At 33.9% G+C, this 24872-nt stretch overlaps 2 protein-coding genes across 17 annotated transcripts in view; one reads left to right on the top strand and one right to left on the bottom strand.

Moving 5' to 3' along the window:
* Window positions 1-5070: 5070 nt before the first annotated feature.
* LOC105318639 (RNA transcription, translation and transport factor protein) lies at window positions 5071-8537 on the top strand. The gene is made up of 8 exons (XM_011415854.4): window positions 5071-5225; window positions 6051-6175; window positions 6367-6466; window positions 6875-6964; window positions 7116-7204; window positions 7434-7502; window positions 7684-7732; window positions 8028-8537. The coding sequence occupies exons 1-8, from the start codon at window positions 5165-5167 to the stop codon at window positions 8180-8182; spliced, it is 738 nt and encodes a 245-aa protein (XP_011414156.1). The 5' UTR covers window positions 5071-5164; the 3' UTR covers window positions 8183-8537.
* A 4026-nt stretch (window positions 8538-12563) lies between these two features.
* The window catches only part of LOC105335651 (1-phosphatidylinositol 4,5-bisphosphate phosphodiesterase beta-1), a 55103-nt gene continuing 42794 nt past the window's right edge, over window positions 12564-24872 (bottom strand). For 11 of the 16 annotated variants that reach the window (XM_066088386.1, XM_066088390.1, XM_066088388.1 and 8 more), the window contains 12 exons: window positions 24684-24848; window positions 24261-24360; window positions 23772-23876; window positions 23161-23345; window positions 21131-21344; window positions 20396-20431; window positions 20046-20161; window positions 19444-19638; window positions 17016-17287; window positions 16407-16464; window positions 16197-16283; window positions 12564-15506 (listed from right to left, as the gene is read on the bottom strand). In XM_066088386.1, coding sequence (XP_065944458.1) covers window positions 15384-15506; window positions 16197-16283; window positions 16407-16464; window positions 17016-17287; window positions 19444-19638; window positions 20046-20161; window positions 20396-20431; window positions 21131-21344; window positions 23161-23345; window positions 23772-23876; window positions 24261-24360; window positions 24684-24848 — 1656 coding nt within the window. In that variant the 3' untranslated portion in view covers window positions 12564-15383. Of the gene's footprint in view, window positions 15507-16196; window positions 16284-16406; window positions 16465-17015; window positions 17288-18981; window positions 18994-19443; window positions 19639-20045; window positions 20162-20395; window positions 20432-21130; window positions 21345-22553; window positions 22646-23160; window positions 23346-23771; window positions 23877-24260; window positions 24361-24683; window positions 24849-24872 lie in introns of all 16 variants that reach the window. The other 5 variants (XM_066088397.1, XM_066088402.1, XM_066088401.1 and 2 more) reach the window with 3 other exon arrangements.

Raw genomic sequence — 24872 nt, 5'->3', positions numbered from 1 at the left:
TATCGTCGTAAACAGATTTTTAATTAAAGATCGATATCGATATCGTTAAAATAGATTGTATACAAATGTAAATGCTAATGTAACATGTATTAGTTTGTATATTGTATAAGCTGATAAGAATCGAAAAAGTGAAATTGAAATAAATTAGATTGTATAATGTGGTTCTTTAAAAAATGCACCATACATGGTCAAATTGACACAAGAGGAAGACAAGGCGGGCAGTTTTCTTTTAGAAAAAATATGTTTTATGACTGAAGTATTCTAAGAAATAAAGGGCATATTCTGATCAATAAAAACAGAGCCTATACAGGAATATAGTATACGTCCCTAGCTGGGCCTATAACTATCCGACAGGAGCTCCAGATGTATTCGTTTAAAAATGGATTATAAAACTTCATGGTAGCACAGAAGGTTACGGATATCAGCATGGGGCTCAGTTATCGGATAGGGGAGTTCTCTACTATTTGTTCCCGAAGACAAAAATGATTAAAAATGGTAATTTTTGTGTATTTTTGTGTATTGCAATAACAACATCAACTAAAAATGTACTTTAAAAAAGGTAACATTGAATGCACTTTTTAGAATTATTGAAACGGGGGTTTTCAGTGAATGCATGTTTAAATTGCAATTATATACACAAATGAAAAAATCCACTATCCGACAACCGAGCCCCTGTACTATGATATCATTTATGGAGGGTAATCGTGTTCAAAAATCCAGACATGTAAACTTGTAAATCCGAATATGCAATCGTGTTGATGTGTGAGCCTCAGAGGCGGATCCAGCAATTTGGAAAAGGGGGGGTTCCATTTGATGAAAACCAAAAATTTGCAAAATTCATCATTTGTCAATAAACAAGGACCTTTTTAACGTTTTCCGTGCGTATACAACTGTATTTTATAAACATTTATCTCATCACTATCTATTTCACATCTATTTCAACAGCAGAGTGCACTGCATTATTGAGCGTTTTGCCGTTTTGGTTTAGGTAAGGAAGATTTGCATACTATCTAGCCACAAGACACACAAGTCTCCATGCAGCAATGAGAAAGTGCGTCTATGCTTGACTGAAAAGAAACACTAAGAAGCAAAAAATAACTCAGACTAATTACGACAAACTATTATAAAAATGGATATTTTGGTAATTTTTTTTATGTCTTTGATGTTTTTAAATTCTGAACTATTTATCGATTTTGAGTTCTATCGATTGCCTTCTTAAATAAAGGTCTAAATGATAGGATATGACAAAAAATGGGGATAATTTATGTGCTGAATAGATGGTACGTGTGTAATACAATGCTACAAGCAATTGATGTGACCTCTGTAATGGCCGGGTGCGCTACATCATTCGGCACTAGTACAGATGCGATCATATTTAGAAAAGTTCTGAAAAATTGGGCATTTTCATAATGGTTTTCATAATGGTTTACATATAAACCCTTTATACGGTAATTTTGTAACAGAATTTCCGACTTTTGGAAACAAACAAAAAAGGCTTTCTTTTGTGTTTCATGTGGGTATGAAGGTAGCTAGCATTCCAGAAAAATAGCATAACCCGCGTAAGCGGGTCATGTAATTTTCTTTGTATTTTTCCTTTGAAACGAAGTAAAACTCATCTATTATAAATACTTCAGTTAATTAACTAAACAATAAATTTGAAGGTGGCTCTTTAAAGTAAAACGAATGCGTGTACTCATACCTGAACGTCGTTTTACTCGATAGCTTGTCAGTTCAAAACTGTATGAACTATAATAATTTTTTATTTTAAGAAATAGGGTAGAATATACAGTGTATATGTTATACTAAATCTGTGTTTTTAGCGATGCTGCTTAATATTATGTAATGTTTTCTTTAATTTCCCTTATGTTTACTCAGTGTAGTAAACACCGGATGCTGAAGGGGAGTACAATGTACTTTATTTCAATAAAAAAATCGATAGGGTTTTTTCACATAAGAACAAAATTATGGGACGCAGTACGAAATTCTTTAAATAAGCAATTCTAAAAACGTTTATTTGAGATAATTACAGTATTTCTATTACAAATGGGAAAATTGTCTTTGAATAGGCACTAAACGTTTTCAAAAAAATTCATATGTCCCAGAGAAAGGGGGGGTTCCGACCCCCGGAACCCCCCCTCTGGATCCGCCAATGAGCCTGAGCATGAATATGTGTAATTCTGATCGTGTAACCTATAAAACTCGGGCATTAACACGTGTAAGATTTGACTCAGTTTCTTCGCATGATGCACATTTTGCAACTTTATTGTTTACATTAGTTAATTAAACCTTCAATTTTTGCACACTTTCAATCCGTAGTTTCTGCGTTTGTAACGTCAGGCTCGGCAATAGCACATCTGACATGATACAAATTGACAAATGTAAAGTCTACAAGTTTGTCGAATTTTGACATGACCTTATATGGAAACAGTGACGTTACTGATAGAAAAAGGCTAGCTGCAGGTAAAGGCATGCCGTAATCGCCGGAATAGGGACGGAATAAATAAAAAAAAATATTAAGTAAGCATATAATCATATTATCTCTGGAAAACATTTCATAGAATATCATTTTTCGGAAAATTAAATAATGAGATTGGTGTACATTTTATCAAGAGAATGTATAAAAGATGCGAGTAAAGAATTCGATCGGCTTCAGATATCCTCTTAGAACTGAAAAAAATTACATTTAATTAATGACTTTGTTTGAATACACATGTATAAAGATATATACGCATTTTTATTCACAGGCGTCTGAACCGGAGTGGGGGGGGGGCTAGGGGGGGGGGGACTTAGCCCCCCCCCCCCAAACACACACACTTTTTTGCCAAGTTAGACCTAACCATTAGGAACATAGCAACAGGGAGGATTCAACCCCCCTACTTTTTCCTCGCAACAAACAAAATTGTTCCTTAAAAGACCTTAAAGAGAATGAAATATTAATAGTGATATTGAAAATTAGAGTCATAGTAGGTATACTAGCACACCCCACCACCACGACCACCACGACGGATTAGGAATTTCATGATTTGGGGGGGGGGGGAAATTGGGCAGGTAAGAATGGATTTATTGGTATACCCTCCCCCCAAGGATTAGAATTTTCATGATTATGGGAATTCTTGTCACTATTTTTCATGATTAGTTTAGCCCCCCCCCCCCCCCCTTCAATTTGCTTCCGACGTCACTGTTATTAGAGTACATGCAACAAATTGTTAAAGTATAGGCCTCGGCTGAATTAAGAAAATATCTCCAAATGCATCCTTATCGCTACCAAAAAGTTGTGACAAGACCCCCCCCCCCCCCCCCACGCGAAAAATTAAACGGGATCCGTCAGCTGAGTTGCAAAGTTATCGATAAGAAAAACAAACTATTTAAAGACATTGGTTTTGAGATTGTGATTACCCCGTTATATGAGACATAAGAAGCGACACCCTCTTTAAAAAAAATGAATAAAAATTCCAAAGATAAGGTTAACTGTCGTGAAATTAAAATGTGTATAAATTATTTTTAGAAATGTTTCTTTGCATTGTCGGCAATATATAGGGAAAAAAACCTATCATGCAGGTAAAAATTGACATTTTTAAAAATTATTTTAAGCAATTATTACGGGATTGAGTATGTCGGTTCAATACAGACTCACTTTGTGAAGTTGGCTGATAAAAATTTTCTGGAGAGCTAGTATAATACAGCTTTACAGCCACTTGTGAACTACCTGCAGGTTTGTAGCTCCCTGTCTAAAAATACAGATGAACGATCTTTGAGCTACAGTGCCTCCCATAGTAAAACTTCAATTTACGGCGCACAAAAAATATGCGCTAGTTTTTTTGTTATTATTATTGAAGATTGTGTTATTATTTGTCTTTCACTTACACAACAACAAAAAGTATAAATACATGTAAAGTAACATAAATTTTTCCGCGAAAAATTACCAAATCCTTGCAGGTCGTTTATTCTAACTAATTCAGAAAAATAACAAGAGTAAAAATGGGGTACTCTATATGCAATGTTTTTGCCCAAAAATGACTAAGTTCAACAGCTGATATTTTTATAAATTATCAGAAATCAAAATCCTAGCAATTTGCATACTTCTGATATATACGTATAAATGATCTGCAAAAGAACAACTTCCTATCTTGAAAACTGTTCGATTTTTTTTAGAGATATAAGATATTAGGCATTTCCTTTTATAATTCCATGAGAATTATATTACGGAAATTAGCGCATTCGTCACATCGGCAACAATTTTTTTTCTACATGAACCTCTTCCTGTTTGGTCCAGTTTCAATCATACCTCAATTTTTTTTTTCTAAAAATAATACCGGTGTTTTCGATAGAAAAGGTGTCGTTCATTAAAAGCTTATTGCAACAGTTTAGCTGAATATTATGTTTATTTTTCGTTCATTCCGGTCCGGCGGTTACTGCATGCCTTTTCCCGCAGCAAGGCAGTTGCCATATAAGGTCATGTCAAAATTCGACAAACTTGTAGACTTTACATTTGTCAATTTGTATCATGTCAGATGTGCTATTGCCGAGCCTGAAGTTACAAACGCAGAAACTACGGATTGAAAGTGTGCAAAGTTGAAGGTTTAATTAACTAATGTAAACAATAAAGTTGCAAAATGTGCATCATGCGAAGGAACTGAGTCAAATCTTACACGTGTTTATGCCCGAGTTTTATAGGTTACACGATCAGAATTACACATATTCATGCTCAGGCTCACACATCAACACGATGCATATTTTACATGTCTGGATTTTTGAACACGATTACCCTCCATAATCATTGAGTATCGTTGAGACGCGGATGCAAGTAGTGAATTATTACATGCAACAACCCATACCCCCCCCCCCCCCCCCCCACTTTGTGTCTTCTTAGAACACTGTTGGAGAGAAAACGTGAGAGAGAGAGAGAGAGAGAGAGAGAGAGAGAGAGAGAGAGAGAGAGAGAGAGAGAGAGAGAGATCCAATCGTTCAATTCAATTTTAACTGTTATTTCATTTTGTTTGTAAAAGTAGTGTTATAAAAACGAGCAATGGATTATGCTCAGTTTGTTTTTCCCGGGACGTCTCTGAACGTCGTGTAGACTCTAGAATTAGCGAACGTTCACCATATCTGGTTTTAGCGGGGAGCAGAAACGTGGATTGTGTAATACAAACGTATAAAAAAGGAAATGTTTCGACGTAAATTATGTGCTCTCAGATATCACCAACCAGACACTTTCAAAGTGGAAGGTAAGATAAGCTTAATTTAAATGACATGGTCTCTTGTCGCAGGTCATAGATAATCTTTTTCCTCCAATATTGCTTCAGTCAGCATTATGACGCACATCGGATGCTGGTATATCTGGTACAGTACTTACCAGTGGAATCTTTTGATAATTTTTAATCGAACAATTAAATTGGCTTGTGTGTCGAAGGTTTGTGTTCGCAGATTTAAGTCCCAAATCTTGGCTAGAGGTGTGACATACATTCCATCTCCTATTAATTCTAGTTTCTTCGGACATCAGCATTTGGCCACAGTCCCAAACTATACTGGCGTGCGACCAGTTCTCGCCGAGTACCATTTCTCGCCAGTACATTATGACGTCATTTTATCAACACATAAAATTATAGACGAAAAATGACGTCACAATGTACTGGCGAGAAATGGTACTCAGCGAGAACTGGTCACACGCGCACCCTGTATGCCAAAGTTAAACTTTCAAAATAGCATAGAATGACACAGAGATTTATTTTTCCTAAATTCACCCCCTGGAAAAAGGTTAGCTTTTATTTGCAGTGTCATCATTGACAACTGCTATTTGGCAAATTTTAAATAAACATTTGAACAAGAAATTAAATCAATAGGTTTTACTATTCTGGATGCCTTTAGAGATAGTTGTCCCATGCAATATAACAACTGTTTATGTCAATTCGTTGTTTAGGTTATTAAAGCAAGGTTTAAAATTGGCTTCTCTATGACAGGAATCTACAGTATACAGATTATTTTTTACCGATATCAAAATAATGATTTTGAATAAGTACATATATAAAGCTTTGGTGCATATTTTTTCATAGATGAAGATGAGTTTCGTAGTTTCATCCTTTGGCTTGAAGATCAGAAAATCTGCCATTACAAAATAGAGGATCGAGCTGGACTAAGAAATATCAAAAGCAGTGACTGGACTAAAGCATATGAAAGTGTAAGATCAAGTTTTACTTTTATGCTATATACAAGTGTAAGTCAGCAAATCAGAACCTACTATTTGCATTGTCTCTTTCATTTTGTCTTGAAAAACAGTGTTTTATAATGTAATTTTGTGATAGTATCAATTGTACCGGTTATAAAATTCTGACATTGATGCTGTATGTAGATGTATTTGTTATGTTGTAGTACCTTAAAGACTTGGGATGTCCCTATCATCAGACAGAGAGGGTGAATGTTGCCGGGTGGATTCTAGGATATGCGATCAGACTAGAGTATGGAGATAATGGTAATTAAGATATCTTGTAAGCAGTGCCCATATATCTCTTTTTAGTCATTTTAGAATTGTTCTTGTGTAAGTTTGATTTTCTTTTGGGCTATGCCTGTTGTAAAATTAAATTAAAATGATCATATGGTACAACTTCATTTACACTGCATGCCCTTACTTCTAAGAGTATCAAAAATAAAAATCTCGGTGTGTTGTGAAAATATCTATGCAGAGGCAAATTATCATTTTTATGACAGCTGGGAAAAAAATGTTTCGAGAATATTAAACTGTACCAGATTACAAGTATATCAATAGTTTCCAATGGGGTATACATGTACTGTGATTTGGATTTTTTTCACTTACCAGTAATAGATTGTATTTGTATTCCATATTAAACCCATGGATATAATGCAATAAAATTCTTTTCAGTTGAGGAATACAAAAAAGCCGATCCTTCTAATATAGCTATGACAGAGGCAGGCAGAGTCCCTTCCACAAATCCCCTCGATAATTTGGATTGTAAGTACATATATCATATAGTGGCATTTCAGATAGTAGCATGTACACTGGTATATATCAGTGTCTCAAAATGAGGGAGTTAAATGTAAAAATTACTTAAAAATCAAACAAATTATTACTTTGATACCAGTAAATTTTTTTTTTGTTTCAGTCAATGATGCTGATTTTAAGGCTGGTGTTACATCTTTATCCATGATCCTACAAATCCCTCCACACACTGACCATTTAGAACAATTAAAGGTAAGGAGAAGGATAAAGTTTTCCTAGTGAAGTGTACTGAAAAAGTAACCGGTACTAAAGGTTTTAATGTTTTGTTTGCTGGGGCAAAAGAGAGGTAGAAGTCAAAGGTGGAATTTTCCTTGAATTGTTCTGTGTAACTATCTAAACATTTACATGTACTATATTATAGTTTTGATAGACTATCTTAAAGTGTTTCATTAATTTACATTTTCAAATATCTGGCGTTCAGGCAATTTGCATGGTTGTGAGAGATAGACTATCCCAAGAAGCCCTCAAAAGATTTTCTACAGAATCAAAGGCAAGTACATCTGCATGCATTGACAGTCTTCCAATTTTATGTTGTAAGAGAAAAGCATCAAGTTACAACCTCCATGCTTTACTCTATCCTATCAGTCTAAGATTTGGTTTGCAATGTACAATGTACTATGTTGGTGAAGGGAAACGTTTCTCATTTCAATGATTTGGGGGTTTTTTTTTAGGGTGAACAACTACCTCTGGATCAGACAGATTTAGGATTTGACACTGGAGGTACATTGTATTTTTAGTCTAACCAATAGTTATACTTAGCAGTTATGTCAAAGAATATGATAATAAAGTGTCTAGCAATTTTTTAAAATTGAGTGTATACACTCAGATTCTTGTTTTATACATTAATACATTTAAAGATTTAGTATTTATATCAATGTCAATATTGCTTAGAAATGGAGATATTTTTTTTTAAAATGCACTCTGTATATTATGTTTATATTTCAATGGTATATTGGATATGCACCCCTTTATTTCATTTTTTTTGAAATAACAATTTGTTATTTTGTTTTTTCAGATTACATAATAAATGAAGCTGCTAAAATCCTGAGACTTATTCACATCAAGAATTTAAGAGACTTACAAACACAAATAAATTCTGCAATAGTTGGTGTGCAGGCCCTAATAGCAAATCCAAAGACAGATAGTAGGCTTGGAAAAGTGGGATTTTGAACATACTCTGCAATTAAATGGACTGTTAATTGGACTCAAATGGAGAGGATCAAGAAATCAAGTCTCCGTTGTGTTTTTCCTGCAAAATTATGAGACTTAAGTAGTGCTTCATCTACTTATGATATTATTAGCTGTAGGCTTTTTTACAGTGCTATCCAAGTGTTCCAAACAGTAATTTCCTGCAGCTAAGTTCTAATTTAGATTTATGTGTATAAGTTGTTTTGATTTACACTGGCTATTACAGTGTCTTGCATTACATTTACATGTAACACATGCACCGATTATATGTGAATGGTTGTGCATATACATGAGAACTAGGGTATTACTATTAAATATGTTCTGTATTATCTCAACATTGTGAATTCTGTCTTATTGATATCCAGTGTAGTACACCCCTGGTTCAATGATCAACGTAAAATGATTCAACTTGTGTCAATATTCTTTGCTATACCCCTGAACTGTTTTAGTCTTTGTAGCATACCTACACCTTACAACTTGAAACAATTGCTTCAATAGATAGCATTTTTAAATTGAATGTATTTTAAAGTAAGAAATGATAGCAACATCCACATGCTTGAATAGGAACAGTAGTTAACTTTTAAATACTGCCAATTGTGTACCTAAACATAATGGTACTTTATATCTGAAGTACTACCAACTGTCAGTACATCCACATTGATATTACTATACATCTGAAATACTAACAACTATTTATTTTGTACACACAAATTTGTACTTACTCTGCCTATGAAGTGCTGCCAACTGCCAAAATGATACTTGAACTTCCTCTTAATTACTGCCAACTGTCAGTTTATCCATAATGGAACTTACTCTACCTCTGATGTACTGTCAAATGTCAGTACCTCTACAACTTACCGGGTAACTAGTACTAAATTTACTGGTACTCCCAACGGTAAGTTCATCCACAATGGTACTATAGAACTTTTACATCTGAAGTATTTCAACAGTCAGTACATCCACAATGGTACTTACTCTACCTCAGAAGTACTGTCAACCGTCAGTAGTTCCATAATGATACTAACTCCACCCATGAAATACTGTCCATTGTCGGTACACTCACAATGATGTTAGAAATTTATTTACCTTTAAAGTCCTGTATAATATCAGTGCATCGACATTTGGAACTAAATCTACTTGTGATGAACTATCAACTGTCAGTACACACAATGGTATAACACTATCTCAGAAGTATTGTCAAGTGAGGTTACACACAATAGAACACATTCTGTCATTAAATCCACAATGGTACTTCCTCTACCTTTAAAGTACTGCCAACTGCCAGTTAATCTCCAGTTACTCCACTACATTGACAGTGGACATTTCTTGACCCCTTACCTACTGTCAACTGTAAGTGCATACATAGTGATATTGCTTTACATGTTAAGTACCGGGTATGGTAAATTTCAGTTCATCCACAATGGTAATTATTCTACCTTTGAAATACTGTCAACTAACATGACACCCAACATCGTAGTCCCTTTACCTTTGATGTATTTTTTACTGTATCTCGAGATCCAGATTATCTCTGAAATATTTCCAATTTTCATTATCACTACAATAATACTATTACTTTCTCTACCTCAACTGTATGGACATTAGGAATGGTACAGAGTATTACCTTACCTATGAAGTACTAACAACTGTCAGTATATCTACACTGGTAAAGTACTTTCTCTAACTCTAAGGTACTGCCAACTGTCAGTGCATCCATAATGGTACAAGTCCTTTCTCTAAATCTGAGGCACTGCTTTCAGTATTTCCACAAGGGTATTTGTCTATCTCGAAAGTACTGTCAGTTCATCAAACATAGTACTAGTTCTTACTCCGTCTCTACAGTACTGTCAGTACTTCCACAATAGTACTAGTGCTTTCTGTAATTTAGAAGTATAGTTGTCAATATAGTTCTTACTCTAACTCTGAAGTACTGCCAACTGTCAGTATATCCACAATACGGTACTTACTCCACCTCTGAAGTACTGCCAACTGTCAGTATATCCGCAGTATGGTACTTATTCTACCTCTGAAGTACATACTGCCAACTACCACTGTAGTACTGCCAACTGTAAGTATATCCACAATATGGTACTTACTCCACCTCTGAAGTACTGCCAACTGTCAGTATATCCGCAGTATGGTACTTATTCTACCTCTGAAGTACATACTGCCAACTACCACTGTAGTACTGCCAACTGTAAGTATATCCACAATATGGTACTTACTCTACCTTTGAAGTACTGCCAACTGTCAGTATGTCCACAATATGGTACTAACTCTACCTCTGAAGTACTGCCAACTGTCAGTATATCCACAATACGGTACTTACTCCACCTCTGAAGTACTGCCAACTGTCAGTATATCCGCAGTATGGTACTTATTCTACCTCTGACATACTGCCACCTGTCAGTACATACACAATATGGTACTTACTTTACCTCTGACAAACTGCCACCTGTCAGTATATCCACAATATGGTACTTACTCTACCTCTGACATACTGCCACCTGTCAGTATATCCACAATATGGTACTTACTCTATCTCTGACATACTGCCACCTGTCAGTATATCCACAATATGGTACTTACTCTACCTCTGACATACTGCCACCTGTCAGTATATCCACAATATGGTACTTACTCTACATCTGACATACTGCCACCTGTCAGTATATCCACAATATGGTACAAACTCTACCTCTGACATACTGCCACCTGTCAGTACATACACAATATGGTACTTACTCTACCTCTGACATACTGCCACCTCTCAGTATATCCACAATATGGTACTTACTCTATCTCTGACATACTGCCACCTGTCAGTATATCCACAATATGGTACTTACTCTACCTCTGACATACTGCCACCTGTCAGTACATACACAATATGGTACTTACTCTACCTCTGACATACTGCCACCTGTCAGTATATCCACAATATGGTACTTACTCTACCTCTGACATACTGCCACCTGTCAGTATATCCACAATATGGTACTTACTCTATCTCTGAAGTACTGCCACCTGATTTTTTAACCGGGTTTTCCAACGGAAAAATCCGGTTATTAAAATGGTGAAAATGGCGGGCGGGAGGGCGGGCGGCTGCCAAAAGGGTACCCTCATTGTACGGATAAATCCTCCTACAGTCCTCAAGATAGGAAGTTGTTCTTTTGCAGATCAATTGTACATATATCAGAGGTGTGCATATTGCTAGGATTTTGATTTCCGATAATTTATCGAAAAAATACCAGCTTTTGAACTTAGTCATTTTTTGGCAAGATATTGCATATAGGGTACCCTCATTGTACGGATAACTCCTCCTACAGTTCTCAAGATAGGAAGTTGTTCTTTTGCAGATCAATTGTACATATATCAGAGGTGTGCATATTGCTAGAATTTTGATTTCCTATAATTTATGAAAAAAATACCAGCTTTTGAACTTAGTCATTTTTTGGCAAAATATTGCATATAGGGTACCCTCATTGTACGGATAACTCCTCCTACAGTTCTCAAGATAGGAAGTTGTTCTTTTGCAGATCAATTGTACATATATCAGAGGTGTGCATATTGCTAGAATTTTGATTTCCTATAATTTATGAAAAAAATACCAGCTTTTGAACTTAGTCATTTTTTGGCAAAATATTGCATATAGGGTACCCTCATTGTACGGATAACTCCTCCTACAGTTCTCAAGATAGGAAGTTGTTCTTTTGCAGATCAATTGTACATATATCAGAGGTGTGCATATTGCTAGAATTTTGATTTCCGATAATTTATGATAAAAATACTAGCTTTTTAACTAAGTCATTTTTTGGCAAAATGTTGCATATACATGTAAGGTACTCCATTTCACTGGATAAGGGTTGACATGGATTATGGATACAGTTTACATGAAAGAAAACCCGGTTTGCTGTCACATTGACAGCTTTTCACTTTTTTTAACATACCATAACGGAGAAATTATCGGTATATATATGTATGGTACATTAATGTACTATCAAATCTACATAGACAGTGAAATGAAGTGCCAGGAACCGGTCAGTTTGCCTTGTAATACATGTACTAAGCACAATATGTTTTATTTGTCAAAATTTTGACATTATAAAGTCAAGAGTAATGAAAATCACTTTGCTGTTCATGTCAATTCACTAAATCCGTTTTTGTTATAATCCTGTTTTACTGTATTGAGTGTCTGATCATAAAAAGACGTTACCATATCAACCACAAATGGCATTTTAATCTGTGCAAGATTTCAAAACTACAGCTAATGACCATGTATATTTTTTAACCATTAATTTTTCTGGAGTGTAACCAGTCGTAATGCAGACATATGCCATTGAAATTGAAAAGAAGTAAGAGTCTGGTTATTTCGACTTTTATTATAACATATGACGATTGATTGATAAGATAACAAAACAATGGGAGACATACAAAAACCAGACAAGAAAAAGAACAAAGTCCTTGATACTTAGGAAAGTCATGTTGCAACTTCTGAAGAAAAAAAAAGCATATACAATGGACACATATAGAAATCTGACCAAAAAAAAGAACAAAACAAATGAACTCCCAATAAATGGTACACATAGCTGTTATATATATATATATATTGTGGTCGTTTGTATTCTCTCGCTTTAACTCCTCTCAAACACCAGCAGCACTTTTATTATATAAATAAAAAAATATGAAAAAAAAGAGTTCTTATAAAAGTCGAGGTACACTGAGTCCTGATTTAATAGCCATTCAAAAGAGTATTCTAGATGTCTCTGCCATTTAACGCACTGTTTTGTTTAGATCCAAATAACTTATAAAACATTTTTTTTCCTCAAATTTTTTTACTAGATTTTTCCCCATCAAATACGTTGTATATAAGAATTTTTAAGTTTGTCCGATTTTGTTTCCGTTGAGGAATTGCCCGTTTGTTCGGCTGTAAAGCACTGACTCATAAACTCGGCATAATTTAATCCTTCCAATCTTATAAGCCCCCTCCCATCAATCTTTGAAAAAATTGGAGTGAAAAAATGGCTCCTCTTCTATACCAAAATCTGCGTCCACATTATCTCTGATAAATTTTTTAGTGTAATGTTAGTACTTGTAATTAGTTTTACGAGTCTTCCATTATCATTACAGGTATTTCAAACAAGTGTCAATTGAATCAAAAACAAAACTAAGAATGGTTTGTATAATATACAATAGATCATCAACTTTATAAACTATATCTAATAATCTGTCTACATTATTTTCAAAGTTATCAGACCAGTGGTAAAATAAGAAAATAAGGGTTTTAATTCAACAATGATACACAGGACACACTCATTCACAAGTTTTTCTAGGATGCATATAAAAACAAAGAACTGCATAACAAGGGTGTTCACACACAGATTGCTCTTTAGCAACCCCGACAGAATCATAGCTTCTGAGTAATCTCCCTTTACCTACACACCATGGCAAGATCCCACTGAATTACATAGATTTTGTAGATATCATCAATTATCACTCTGCACAATAAAAATCAATACGTTTAATTGTTACATTTACATGTATAAATGGTTTTCTAATAATCTTGATATATAAATCTTTTTCTGTAAAAAATGTGGAAAAAAAGGATAATTAAAAAAAACAAGTTTAATGATATAATATATAAACAACACCATGTTATGTATACATAAACTGGTTAATATATATGCAGAAAGACAAAGTAAACACTACGAGACCGCCGCCCACTAATTTAAATATTATTATGGTAATGTGTTACATGTACATCACAAAAAAAAAGGTTGTCATGACAACTACGCAACAACTTGCTGTTGTCTGCAGACACTAATGCCCCATGGACACCCCTCTGGTGATTCCATGAACAACTTTACTGTCCGCGGTGTTTGCTCAATAATAAAGAAGTAATTCCCAATTATAATGCTGTGTACGTATTAAAACATATAAAATGTAGGTGCTATATAATATACGTAGTTTTTTTGACGCTTGGAATGGCTATATCCAGGAACACGGGGCAATCCGACATACTCGGCTCGAGTTCAGATCGGGCAAGGATTAGAACATTATCATTACAGTACACATCAGATGTAGGAGTATATACACCCAACTATCGCACACGACAGTGGGGTACTAAGTATCGGTTGTGCATATCTGAAGTCATAAAATGTACATTTTACATTACCTTCAATCACATGAAAAATACCAATCAGAAAACAATTTGCATTAATAATACGATCACCAAAGATTCTATTTCTTATAGCACACGTTATCTGTTTACATAAAGTCCTGCTTCTGCAGCAAGTGCATAATTAAACAAATGATTTTTACACCTTAAACAATAGTCATGGCAAAATTGTCCTTCAGTGTGCAATACACGTAATATTGCTTTACCTAGTACTGTACCATCAATCTGCCTGAACAATGTCTTAGAGTATACAGACTTGTAATCTATGGAATGATTGTTTCACATTTCTATTTTACATTAACATATCTATCAATACAATTCATTACAGATACATTTATTAATATGCTACCCTTATATAAAGCGTGTACATAGAAGTTTGTAACTACCATAATGCAATACTTTTAACATCGTAAGAGAAACATTTCAACGTACACTTAAGATTCTATTTCATACCATACGTACATGCATGTTCATGTCAATTAAAAAATATTGATACAAGTTCATACTTTGTTTTGTAGAATATTATGCTTCAAGACAAAAAAAGCCAATCTTATGAAGGGCAGTGATTATATTAAATACAAATTTTCTTTTAAAAATGTTAAATATTTAACATATTGTAATTTACAAATAAAAATCCTAAATACTGTTAATGCTAACAAAATAAGAGTAACAGGTCTATTATTCATTTTCATAATTCCATTAAGCGATAGAATTTAATTTTCAAAAAAGGACAGTCCATAATTTTTCATCAAAATACAATGTAAAAAAAAATGCAGAAGATTGTCATAATGTTCATATTGTCATTTCATATCAAAATTAAAGAGTCTCTTCAGCTGAGCTAATGCTACACGTCCTCACATACCCTCATATCTAACTACTTAATATACAAAGAGAAACAGTTAAAGAATTAGGACAATGCGTGTATAACATGTAAATGGTAGTCGATAAACAATAAATGCCATGTTTATATGTAGTTTGGTTCCTGAATCTATCACATTATCTACAGTATTACAGTGGTGTGTTTTGTTCCCCGTTTAATTCCTCGCGAGAATCACACAGTCCTACGTCACGAAATTGTTCCGTCAGTTTTCGGCACTTCTCTTCGTATATTGCTCGATATTCTTTAGGTACCTATTAAAGTACATCAGAACACCTTGTAACAAAACCAGAACATGTTTTTTTTTCCATTCTTGCTAAGTAGAGAGCATATATGGACAATAAGGACATTATGCTACTATAGAAGTGCACCCTGAATAATAATCACTTCTCTCAGATTTAATTTCCTTATTACATTCTATAAGATCAAAACAAGGGCATAATATTTTTGATATCTTTTTTGTTTCTGTTTTGGAAGTCTACATGTATACAACAAACTTCATAAAACTTCATCGAAAAGAAGAAGTCTAAGTCAAAGCTACATGTAATATCTGTAACACTGTCACATAGCAAAATATTTCACATATACCTGGTACATGTCCATCTCCATTGTGAGTCAAAGAAGGAATTAGTATACCTGATATATTGATCAAAACACGCACCCTTTGTTCCATTTCCTTAACATACTGTAAAAGTGGTTATTTACGCTGGTGGTTAAGTGTGCGGTTTCTATGGTCAAACAATATCTGTGGGTATTAAATACGCGGATGTGTGATTTACCACTCTTAAGATTTTGTGTTTTAAACATATGTGCAGGGATATTTTACACAGTTTATAGCTTATCATGTAACTAGTGAAAATTTCCCCAACGCGTAAATAACCAATTTTAAAGTAAATACATGTACTACTACCGGGTATTTGTACCAGTATATTTATATGTATTACCATTTCTCTTTCCTTCTCATACTCCTGTTGAATTAGGCTCAATTCTCGTTTCAGCTCATCCTTTTTCTTATACAATAAGTCTTTATGCTGAAAAAAAAAATCAGAAATGTTCAATTTTTTATATGAAACGGGGAAACCTGATGTGTTTAAAACATCATTGTCTATCTTCAAGCTATCTGAAGCAATAAATCAACCAATTTCATAACATACCTTGGCTCTTTCTTGCACTACTTCATCTATGTGTTTTGTCTGTGCTTCTCTCTTTATCCTGAAAGATCAACATTGTTAAAATCAAAATATACAATAAATTGCATCTACTGGTAACTGAAAAGATAATCTTAGAGGGTTTTCCCCCTCTTTGTGCTAAAAAGTTTTGAAATCTCCAGGTTTCCTCTTCCTTACTAATGATATAAAGCTATATACTTTGTTGGTTCAAGATACATGTACCTCAAATTATTGTGGGCACAGTGGGTTGTGATTTTTCTTCTTCAATAACTGCACCCTCATACCCACATGACCCATCAAAATAACATTTTAATGTTTGAAGGCCCCAAAAATTAATATGTTGGTTCTCATGCCAAAAATTTCAAAAATATAATACAGCATGCAAGATAGCAAGATCTTTAAAAGGAATTAACTTAATTTTCATTATTTTGATTTAAAATTGAAAATTGAGTTATTCCCCTTTTTCAATATAGCAATAAATTTAGTCAATGATGCAGCATAAAGCAACAATGTCTGAAAACAAATTGATTCATTGTTTCGGCCTAACAAAGCTTGACTTCACCACCAGAGAGTACCCCATAGACACAGCCCTACCTGGCCAGTTCATTCTTATCCTTATACATCTTGCTGAGGGTCTTCATCTCCTTCTTGCTGTGTTCTTCCATCTTCCTCCTGTGCTCCTCCACCTCCATTTCAAATATGGCCGTCAACTTCCTGTCGTGTTCGCGGTGGTTGATGTCCATGATCAGTTTCAGGACGTCGTACACGGAGTCGTGGTGCTTCAACATGACGTCCATCTCGGCTTGGAAATGGTCTTTGCACATTGCCACAAACACTTCTGCTTGCGTCTTGCGTAGTTCTTTGTGCTGAGGACAAAGAGTGAACTCGTTAAGGCAATGGAATGTTTGAATTTTCATTCTATATCAAGATCATGCAGGAAAGATTTTGTTCCAAACTAATGGATTTTTACTTAAAACATTTGAATTAACAATAGTTACTTCATTTCTAAAACTTTAAAATCTAAATTTAAATTTAAGGGTCAATTGATAAGTCAAATCAAACTGTCATATCAGTTGGATCATGTTTAATTATTTTATAATTCCTGCTATAATTAAATGAAAGAAAATGGTCAAACCCTTTATACTAATAAATTGCTTGATTTAATGAAACTGTAAGGTAATATAATAATCTACATATTACACAGCAATCAAAAATCACCACAAAACCGTGATTAAAAAATGAGACTCCAGACCATTCAAATGCTCTAACACCTGTTCCATATGAACTCTCAAAGAACACCGTTCAGACGGCTGTCTATAAATTAACCATACACAAAGCTTGATAGTTTAGGATTAAACTATCTACAGTGCATATAAATCCCATCAAAGTTTTTATTTTTTTAAAGGATAAAAAATAGCAGGAACACTACCTCAAACTTAGTTTGAAATCTAGTCAAGTTTAATTTTTAAAAATTATTAATGAAAGCTGTATCAGATGAGATGAAATATTTCTAGTTTCCTTTTGGGTATGAATGATTTACTACAAGTTATTTTTCTTCACTGAGTATATCAATAAAAGCCCACACAAGACAGCATACAGTATCACAGAGTACAAGTATAGATCTTTACATTGAAGTTCTAGTATATCTGGATTACACGTCACGTCACAGACTCTATAGGTTTGCTGTATAGGATTAATGTGTAATATTGTTAGGAGACAGATATTTGGCATTAGTAAGAGTTTTTTTTGTAAAGTAGCAGCCTTGATGTGTTTCCATTAGGTGACCTTGACCTTCAGAGACTGACAAGATCTCTTATTTTGATTCTCTTCACTTTTCTTCATGTATTAATACCTTATTAAGTACCTCATTTGATGATAATCACTTAATTATCCCAAAATATTTAAATTTAACTTACTAGAGCCCATTCCCCCAAAAATATGTTTAAAAATTTATTAATTTTTTTGTAGATATGTAAAAATTAAAAGAAAAATCATTGTTTTTTTGATTGAACAAAAAAACCCAACAAAACCCCAAAAATATTGAAAAATTTAAGGACATTCTAGATGCATAACGAAGAGGGAAAAAGGTTAAGAAATGTGTATATCATAACTGCATATATGTGTATAGTTTAAAGCATACATCATACAGTTCAAGATAAAAAAAAATCCTTTATTAAACTATCTTCAAAAACATTCTCAGCACTATATAAAACCCTTCTTTACTCATGCATTTAAAATTTCAAAAATTTAAAGTGAAACTCAAGTCATGCTATAGGGGAGAAAACTGGGGAGGGGAGTGAAGAGAAACAAAATAAGAGGGAAACAAACACTGGACAGTGGAATATTGTAGTGGTTACACAATATTGTGTTCTAGCCACCAGCTTGATTTAAAAGCTTTAAGGTTAACATGTATGAAAATTTTAAACAAAATTACCTCCATTGACAAAAGAGTTTATTGAGAAGACACCTTAATTTTTAGATATTTCATACATGTCAACTTTAAGTGGCAAATAGTTAAAAGAAGGCATGTAGAAATATTATATATCAAACTTTGGTTTACCTTTCTTTTCCACTAAAATACAACAAGATACAACAATAAATTAGTTATAGTGATATAATTGTGATGTAGCCTTGTTCACAGGAGGATCTCTTCTGCCATCTTCATGGATGCTGCAAAGTGTATTAATCACTACTTAAAATCTAGAGGGACTCGACAAACTTATTCCAAAGGCAAGAAAACCCATCCGAAGAGGATTTCTGATATACTTTTATCATTGCAAATCAGTAAACTTAAAATTTGTTTGAAAACATTGAACCAAAGTTTATATTGATTTCTATATTATTTGTATATATATCAATAAAACATTCATCCTCTTTTAAAGTTTTCTTGCACATTGGAACAGGTTACCTAGACGACAATATATGTTAGTCACATGACAATATGCAAATAAGTCATGTGACTGTTGCAACACCAGGTCAACAACACTGAGTATCACTCATGCAGAGCGACATTTGGGGGTACCTTCTCATCTTGTTCACGAGTTAGCTGCTGATATTCTTGTCTGTTGGCTTGCTCCACTTGTTCGACATTGCCAGTTTTTATGGCTTTCTTTAATGACTTAGCATGGACTTTTTCCATGGCCGTCTTGGCTTTAACTTGAGATATCATGAGTCTTTCTTCCTGTAGCTCATGTATCTCACGCATGGTTTCTCTTGCCTAGAAATATGAGTCGATACATGTTGAAAATGTGGAATGAAGTTCAACATGATCATTTTGATTTCAAAATTTCAAAAAGTAACAAATAAACTTTGTCACCTCCCTTCTCTGCTGGAAAGGTAAACTGATATTATTGGCAGAAAAAGAGGATGTACATTTAACACGAAAATGACTGTTGAATCTAATTTTCAACTAAAACCTTTTCTCCTAATTTTAAGGAAAAAAGCAACATAATTAATCAGTGCTTATACACTGCAACAGAAATTTAACAGATAGATTTTATATAAATATTACTTCTGGTTTAATGAAATGAAGGAATTATACACCAAGACAAATGTAACAGAAGCTAGACTTTGCGTCTATCATGTACGTTGTACCCACAAACACTAAATAAAGACCATTCCTACCTTCTCGTGCTTCTTGCTGAGGCTCTCTAGCTCCTTATCTCTCTTGCAGATCACTTTGAAGAAGCCCTTCTGGTTTTTGAGATCTTTCAGAGGTGTTGGTACCAGCAATGATGGATCTTTAATAACAATTAGTACTCATTTATAGTGTATTTTTCACTTATCTTAACTTTCTGGCACATGAACAGGTAGTAGATTACAATTATTATACAGATCAGCATGTTTGCTGGCCGTAACTAGATATTTATAACAAAGAGGTCATTATGAATTGACCTGTTTATTTTATGACTTATAATCAAACTTGACTGAATGAAATATGACATTGCGAGGTGTATCCAGAAACGTGTACCTACCATCCAATAGTGATTGAATCGTGCTCTTTGATTGCACTGTAGGGGAAAAAAAGAGTTTTGTGATTAAAAACCAAATTATAATAAAAACATTGATTTGTTTCCTTAAGGTGGTATGGGACACCTCCATACTGTGACATACTTTCTATCAAAATAAACAATAAAATAACAGTATAACTTTTATTTTTTTTCTTCTTCAGTCAAATAATTTTTAAAGGCATTTCAGAATATAAATCTGTTTCTTTACATTGTACCATATATTCATAAGTGAAATCATGCATGAGAAAATCTGGGCTGCGTGCAAAATGGCATATCAGCTAGCTTATTTCTACAGGTTAGAAGCAATCATATTAACAGGTGTTCTTTAGGTATATGTTTTGAAATAGACATATTAAACAATCGTATTCATTTTCGACACATTCAAATCAAAGAATTTCATAATGTGGTGCTACATGTCAAAAAAAAAAAATTAATGCAATTCATTCAAAAACATCATCATTGGAATTGAGATTTTTTTCATGACATATAATGAATGTGTCACTTACATGTGGACCCAATACAGGGAGTTATTTCCCTCTTGCATGCATCTAGTGAACCATCCAATATTCACTGTATAATCACTACAAACCCATTACCTATATATACATATATATGCTAGGTCAAGCCTCTAACTCAGGGTATTAAGGGTACTAGATGCATCTAGAGCTGGCTAGCTAGTCACTACTATATTGAACGCACCCCTGTTTTCTTTAACTGATATTTGGTTGAACTGACTTGGTTGGCCATTGCTTGGCTCAGCTTTTACTAATGGATGAGTGGGTTTCTTAGTTATTTGTTGCTTTGTGACTTCCTCTGTAAACGCAGGGACTGAGCTCTTGTTTCCCGCCAGTGGTTTGGAATCTTCGTGTTGCGGGGATGGTGGAACTGATGCTCTTCCGTTTGACTGCACAGACTGCAAAACCAGACAGATTCCTGAACCATATGTGTAATCAAAGGATAATATAATGTTAATATTCGTACAGAAATCCAACATCAATTAAACTCTAGATATATATAATGAATATAAACAAAGTAACCCACTTGAATTGTTCAATTTTTTTTTAATAGTGAGTAAATTATCATTTAATCATAACAAACATCTTAAACATTACATGTATATATATAATTAACCACTCTTAACTTTTATTCATAGATTTGATATTCAATGTAATTCATAAGCAAAGCAATGAAGAACACTTGCATTATGATTAAATATTCTGGTCATGCATAAATTAAAAATATTTAAGGGTTTTCTTATTTGAAAGTAAAATGGTTAAAAGCCATTCATTAGACATCCATACCCTCCTTATTTTGACTGAATCTTGAACATACCCCTGAATCATTTAAAGAATAAAATGTCAAACATATTCATATACCGGCTTAATTGTCACCCATTAGAACATTAAACATGACATTGTAAAAAAATTTTTTAATTGCCTTCATCATGACTTTATAGTTAGAACTTTGAAAAAATCAGTAATAATCACATAACATGAGCAGAAAGCTGTATACAAAATGGCTAAAGCTGCTTTCCAGAGATGTAATGTTGCAAAACATCGGTTGAAAGACTGCATGGTGAATATTTGTGGATATTGATATTCATGAATGAATTTCACATTTGTGAAAACATATAAATTTGTGGTTCCACTGAAGTAAATTTTTGTCAACTATTTTTTTTTACTTCAAAGAAAAATCAACAAAAAATATTGACAAAACAATTCAAAATTTCACAAATTTTTCCAGTCTCACTGGAGACAAAAATCAGGATTATTTGGAAAGTTATTCAAAATATCATAGTTAAAGAACTAAGCTCCCCTCCAATTCCAATTAAGTCATAGAGATATGAATATAATATGGCTTTAAAACAAGGCCATTTTGAATCCCCTCTCCAATAAGATTTGAAAAGTGAAGTGGCTTCATAATTCATAGTTTATTCTAGGAAATATTTAGATTATTGAATTATTCTATATCATATTTTTGATATAACTTGCTAAAAGAAGTTTAATTCTTTTTTTCTCTCTTTATCTGCAGACTTTTCTGTCATTTAAGTAAGTTTGCTATTGCGCTGTATCATCCTTTCAACTATATTCATTTCACATAGAACACAAACAGACAAACTTACAAACTCTGCGTCCTCAAGAACCGCTAGCTGCTGGCTGTGTTTTTCTTGCTCAGACAAGTAGGCTATTGGATTGATTAGAGCCTCGATATACACTGTAAATGGAAGAGAGAGAAAACATGCACAGACAATCAGCTAGGACAAGATCTTAATATAGAGAGTCCAAGTACCATGTCCTAGGAAAAATTCATCTGTCCATAGGAAACAGACAAGAACTGTGCAAGAACCATTCCATGTGATCACAATTGTGTGAAGAATCAACATTCTGAGTTAAATCACTTGCTATATAAATATGGTGAGGAGATTCTTGGGGTAATCTGATAGAAAGCAAAAATTTTCAACCCGGCAGAGAATCTGATATAGAAGAAGTTGAATGGGCAAAATGTTCATGTCTGATACATAAGCTACTGTAACTAAAAGCTAGGTCTACAAAACAATTTTAATAAAACGTTTGTTCTCGGAGAAAGCATTCCAATTTAATAGAAATGATGTTTTTATTCATGCTTCATAATTTAGAGTCAAGTTGACCAAAGAGACAATCCAAAGCATAGACAAGGGCTGACATCCATTACTGAGACTAAGACAGGGTGCACAGTGTGGTGGATCAAACCTTTGTGTTACTGCTTTTATTAACGTTGTGCAGTTTTGGGGATTTGCCATTTTCAAGGTCAGATATTTTGAAATCTTCTCCGAAATCAAACAACTTAGACAGAAGAGTTTTCCTTTTCTCCTTAGTTTTTTCTCTCCAATTGGTGGTCGGGAATTTCTGAGGATTTGTCAAAAAATCCACAATGTCTGAAATGTTAGTACTGATTAACAGACTTTCTGTCAAATTTCTGGATCATCCTACTGTACCGATGTTGTGATATTTCCAATTCAAGAAAATGCTGAAAAGTTCTGAATTTTGCTCAATCATAAAACTTCAGAAGGGTAAATCATGCTCATAAATTATGTACATGTCAAAATAATCCTTCACAAAATAAGAATTATCCGACAAATTCTCTTAACTAGAACACATACTAGTATGTACCAGTATTTTGTTGACATTGTAAACAAACATCCCCTCCCCCCTCCACCCAATAGTTTTTAATTTTGTATGTTTGCAAATTAAAAAAGATATATGTTTTAGAATTGTTTCCATGCAGTCTATGGAAACTCATAAATGTAAGTATGGTCATGTATTTCCACGTCAATTCTAGGATTAAAATTAAGACACCTTACCAGACATGTCATCAGGAACATAGTCCTTCACGCTGATATGAACAAACACAGTTGGCATCAACAAGGGTAGATTACATTCGTTCCTTAAAGGTATATGCCGATAACCTGTAACCAAACATTAAATCAATGGTAAAACTGGGTTGCTGACTTCTAAGGCAGTCTGAATAGCTTCATTTCAATTCCTTGAGAAAATTTATCAGAAAATTTATCATCTCTGTATGAATGACAAAAGGATAATTCTCACATTTTATCATAATCAATACTAATACATGTATCAGTAGAAATTCAACTCAGCTTGTTTTTTGGACTGATATGCCTTAATTGGTGAAGACATATCGGTCCAAATATCAAGCCCAGCTGTACCCTTACAGAGATCAGATCAATACCTTCCTTTATGCTATTCCAAGACTATACAAAGCTTGGTAATTTTTACAAATAAATTAAATTTTTTTTTTGCTCTGCACTCTGATTGGCTGATTCTGTGTGTACCTGGCCGTAGTCCCATTACAGGTAGCACCCTGTGGCCCAACAATTTGTTGTTCTCATCCATAACAGCCATCCGTATAACCGCCAAAGTTGGCAACACAACCTACAAATCAATGCAGACATAAATAAACAAGTTTATTATACTTCTGTTTATATTTTTTCTATTTCAAGTCACAATGAATAAACCTGGTATTTCATCTAAACAATATTAATTTGAAATAGTTTCTGTGCTGTTTGCTTAAGGTGAATAATAATCAAAACAATTCACTGGCAGCATTCAATTTCCCACGCTTTTTATCTCCCAAATCTGCTAATGTTTTCAAAGTCACTACATTAAATTCAAAGTCTTGAACTTGTTCACTGTCAAGAAACTCTGAAGACTGAATTTCCTCAGATAGAGCTTCCTGTATGGTGAACCTAGTTTACCTTTTTAAAAACAAAAGGATCCTCATCGTAGACGGGATTAATGCCATTGTTTGGGACTGTTTTGGTTCGATGACGTCTGCGTACGGTGTCTGTAGGTAAACCATACATATCCACTTCTACATACGTCCCTATCTTTCTGTCAGTTACAAACTGCCCTGCTATAACCTACAAAAAAAATATACCGTGTGT

Source organism: Magallana gigas, chromosome 6 (genome assembly GCF_963853765.1).
Source record: "Magallana gigas chromosome 6, xbMagGiga1.1, whole genome shotgun sequence".
Lineage (NCBI taxonomy): Eukaryota > Metazoa > Mollusca > Bivalvia > Ostreida > Ostreidae > Magallana > Magallana gigas.
Note: the sequence above shows the minus strand (reverse complement) of the source record. Positions and strands in the feature narration are given on the sequence as shown.

Excerpts from the sequence above, each read along its gene's own strand:
- LOC105318639 (XM_011415854.4), top strand. The coding sequence starts at position 5,165 with ATGTTTCGACGTAAATTATGTGCTCTCAGATATCACCAACCAGACACT. Across the intron at positions 6,176-6,366 it reads GGACTAAAGCATATGAAAGT|TACCTTAAAGACTTGGGATG; the intron begins GTAAGATCAAGT and ends GTTATGTTGTAG. Across the intron at positions 7,733-8,027 it reads TTTAGGATTTGACACTGGAG|ATTACATAATAAATGAAGCT; the intron begins GTACATTGTATT and ends TTGTTTTTTCAG.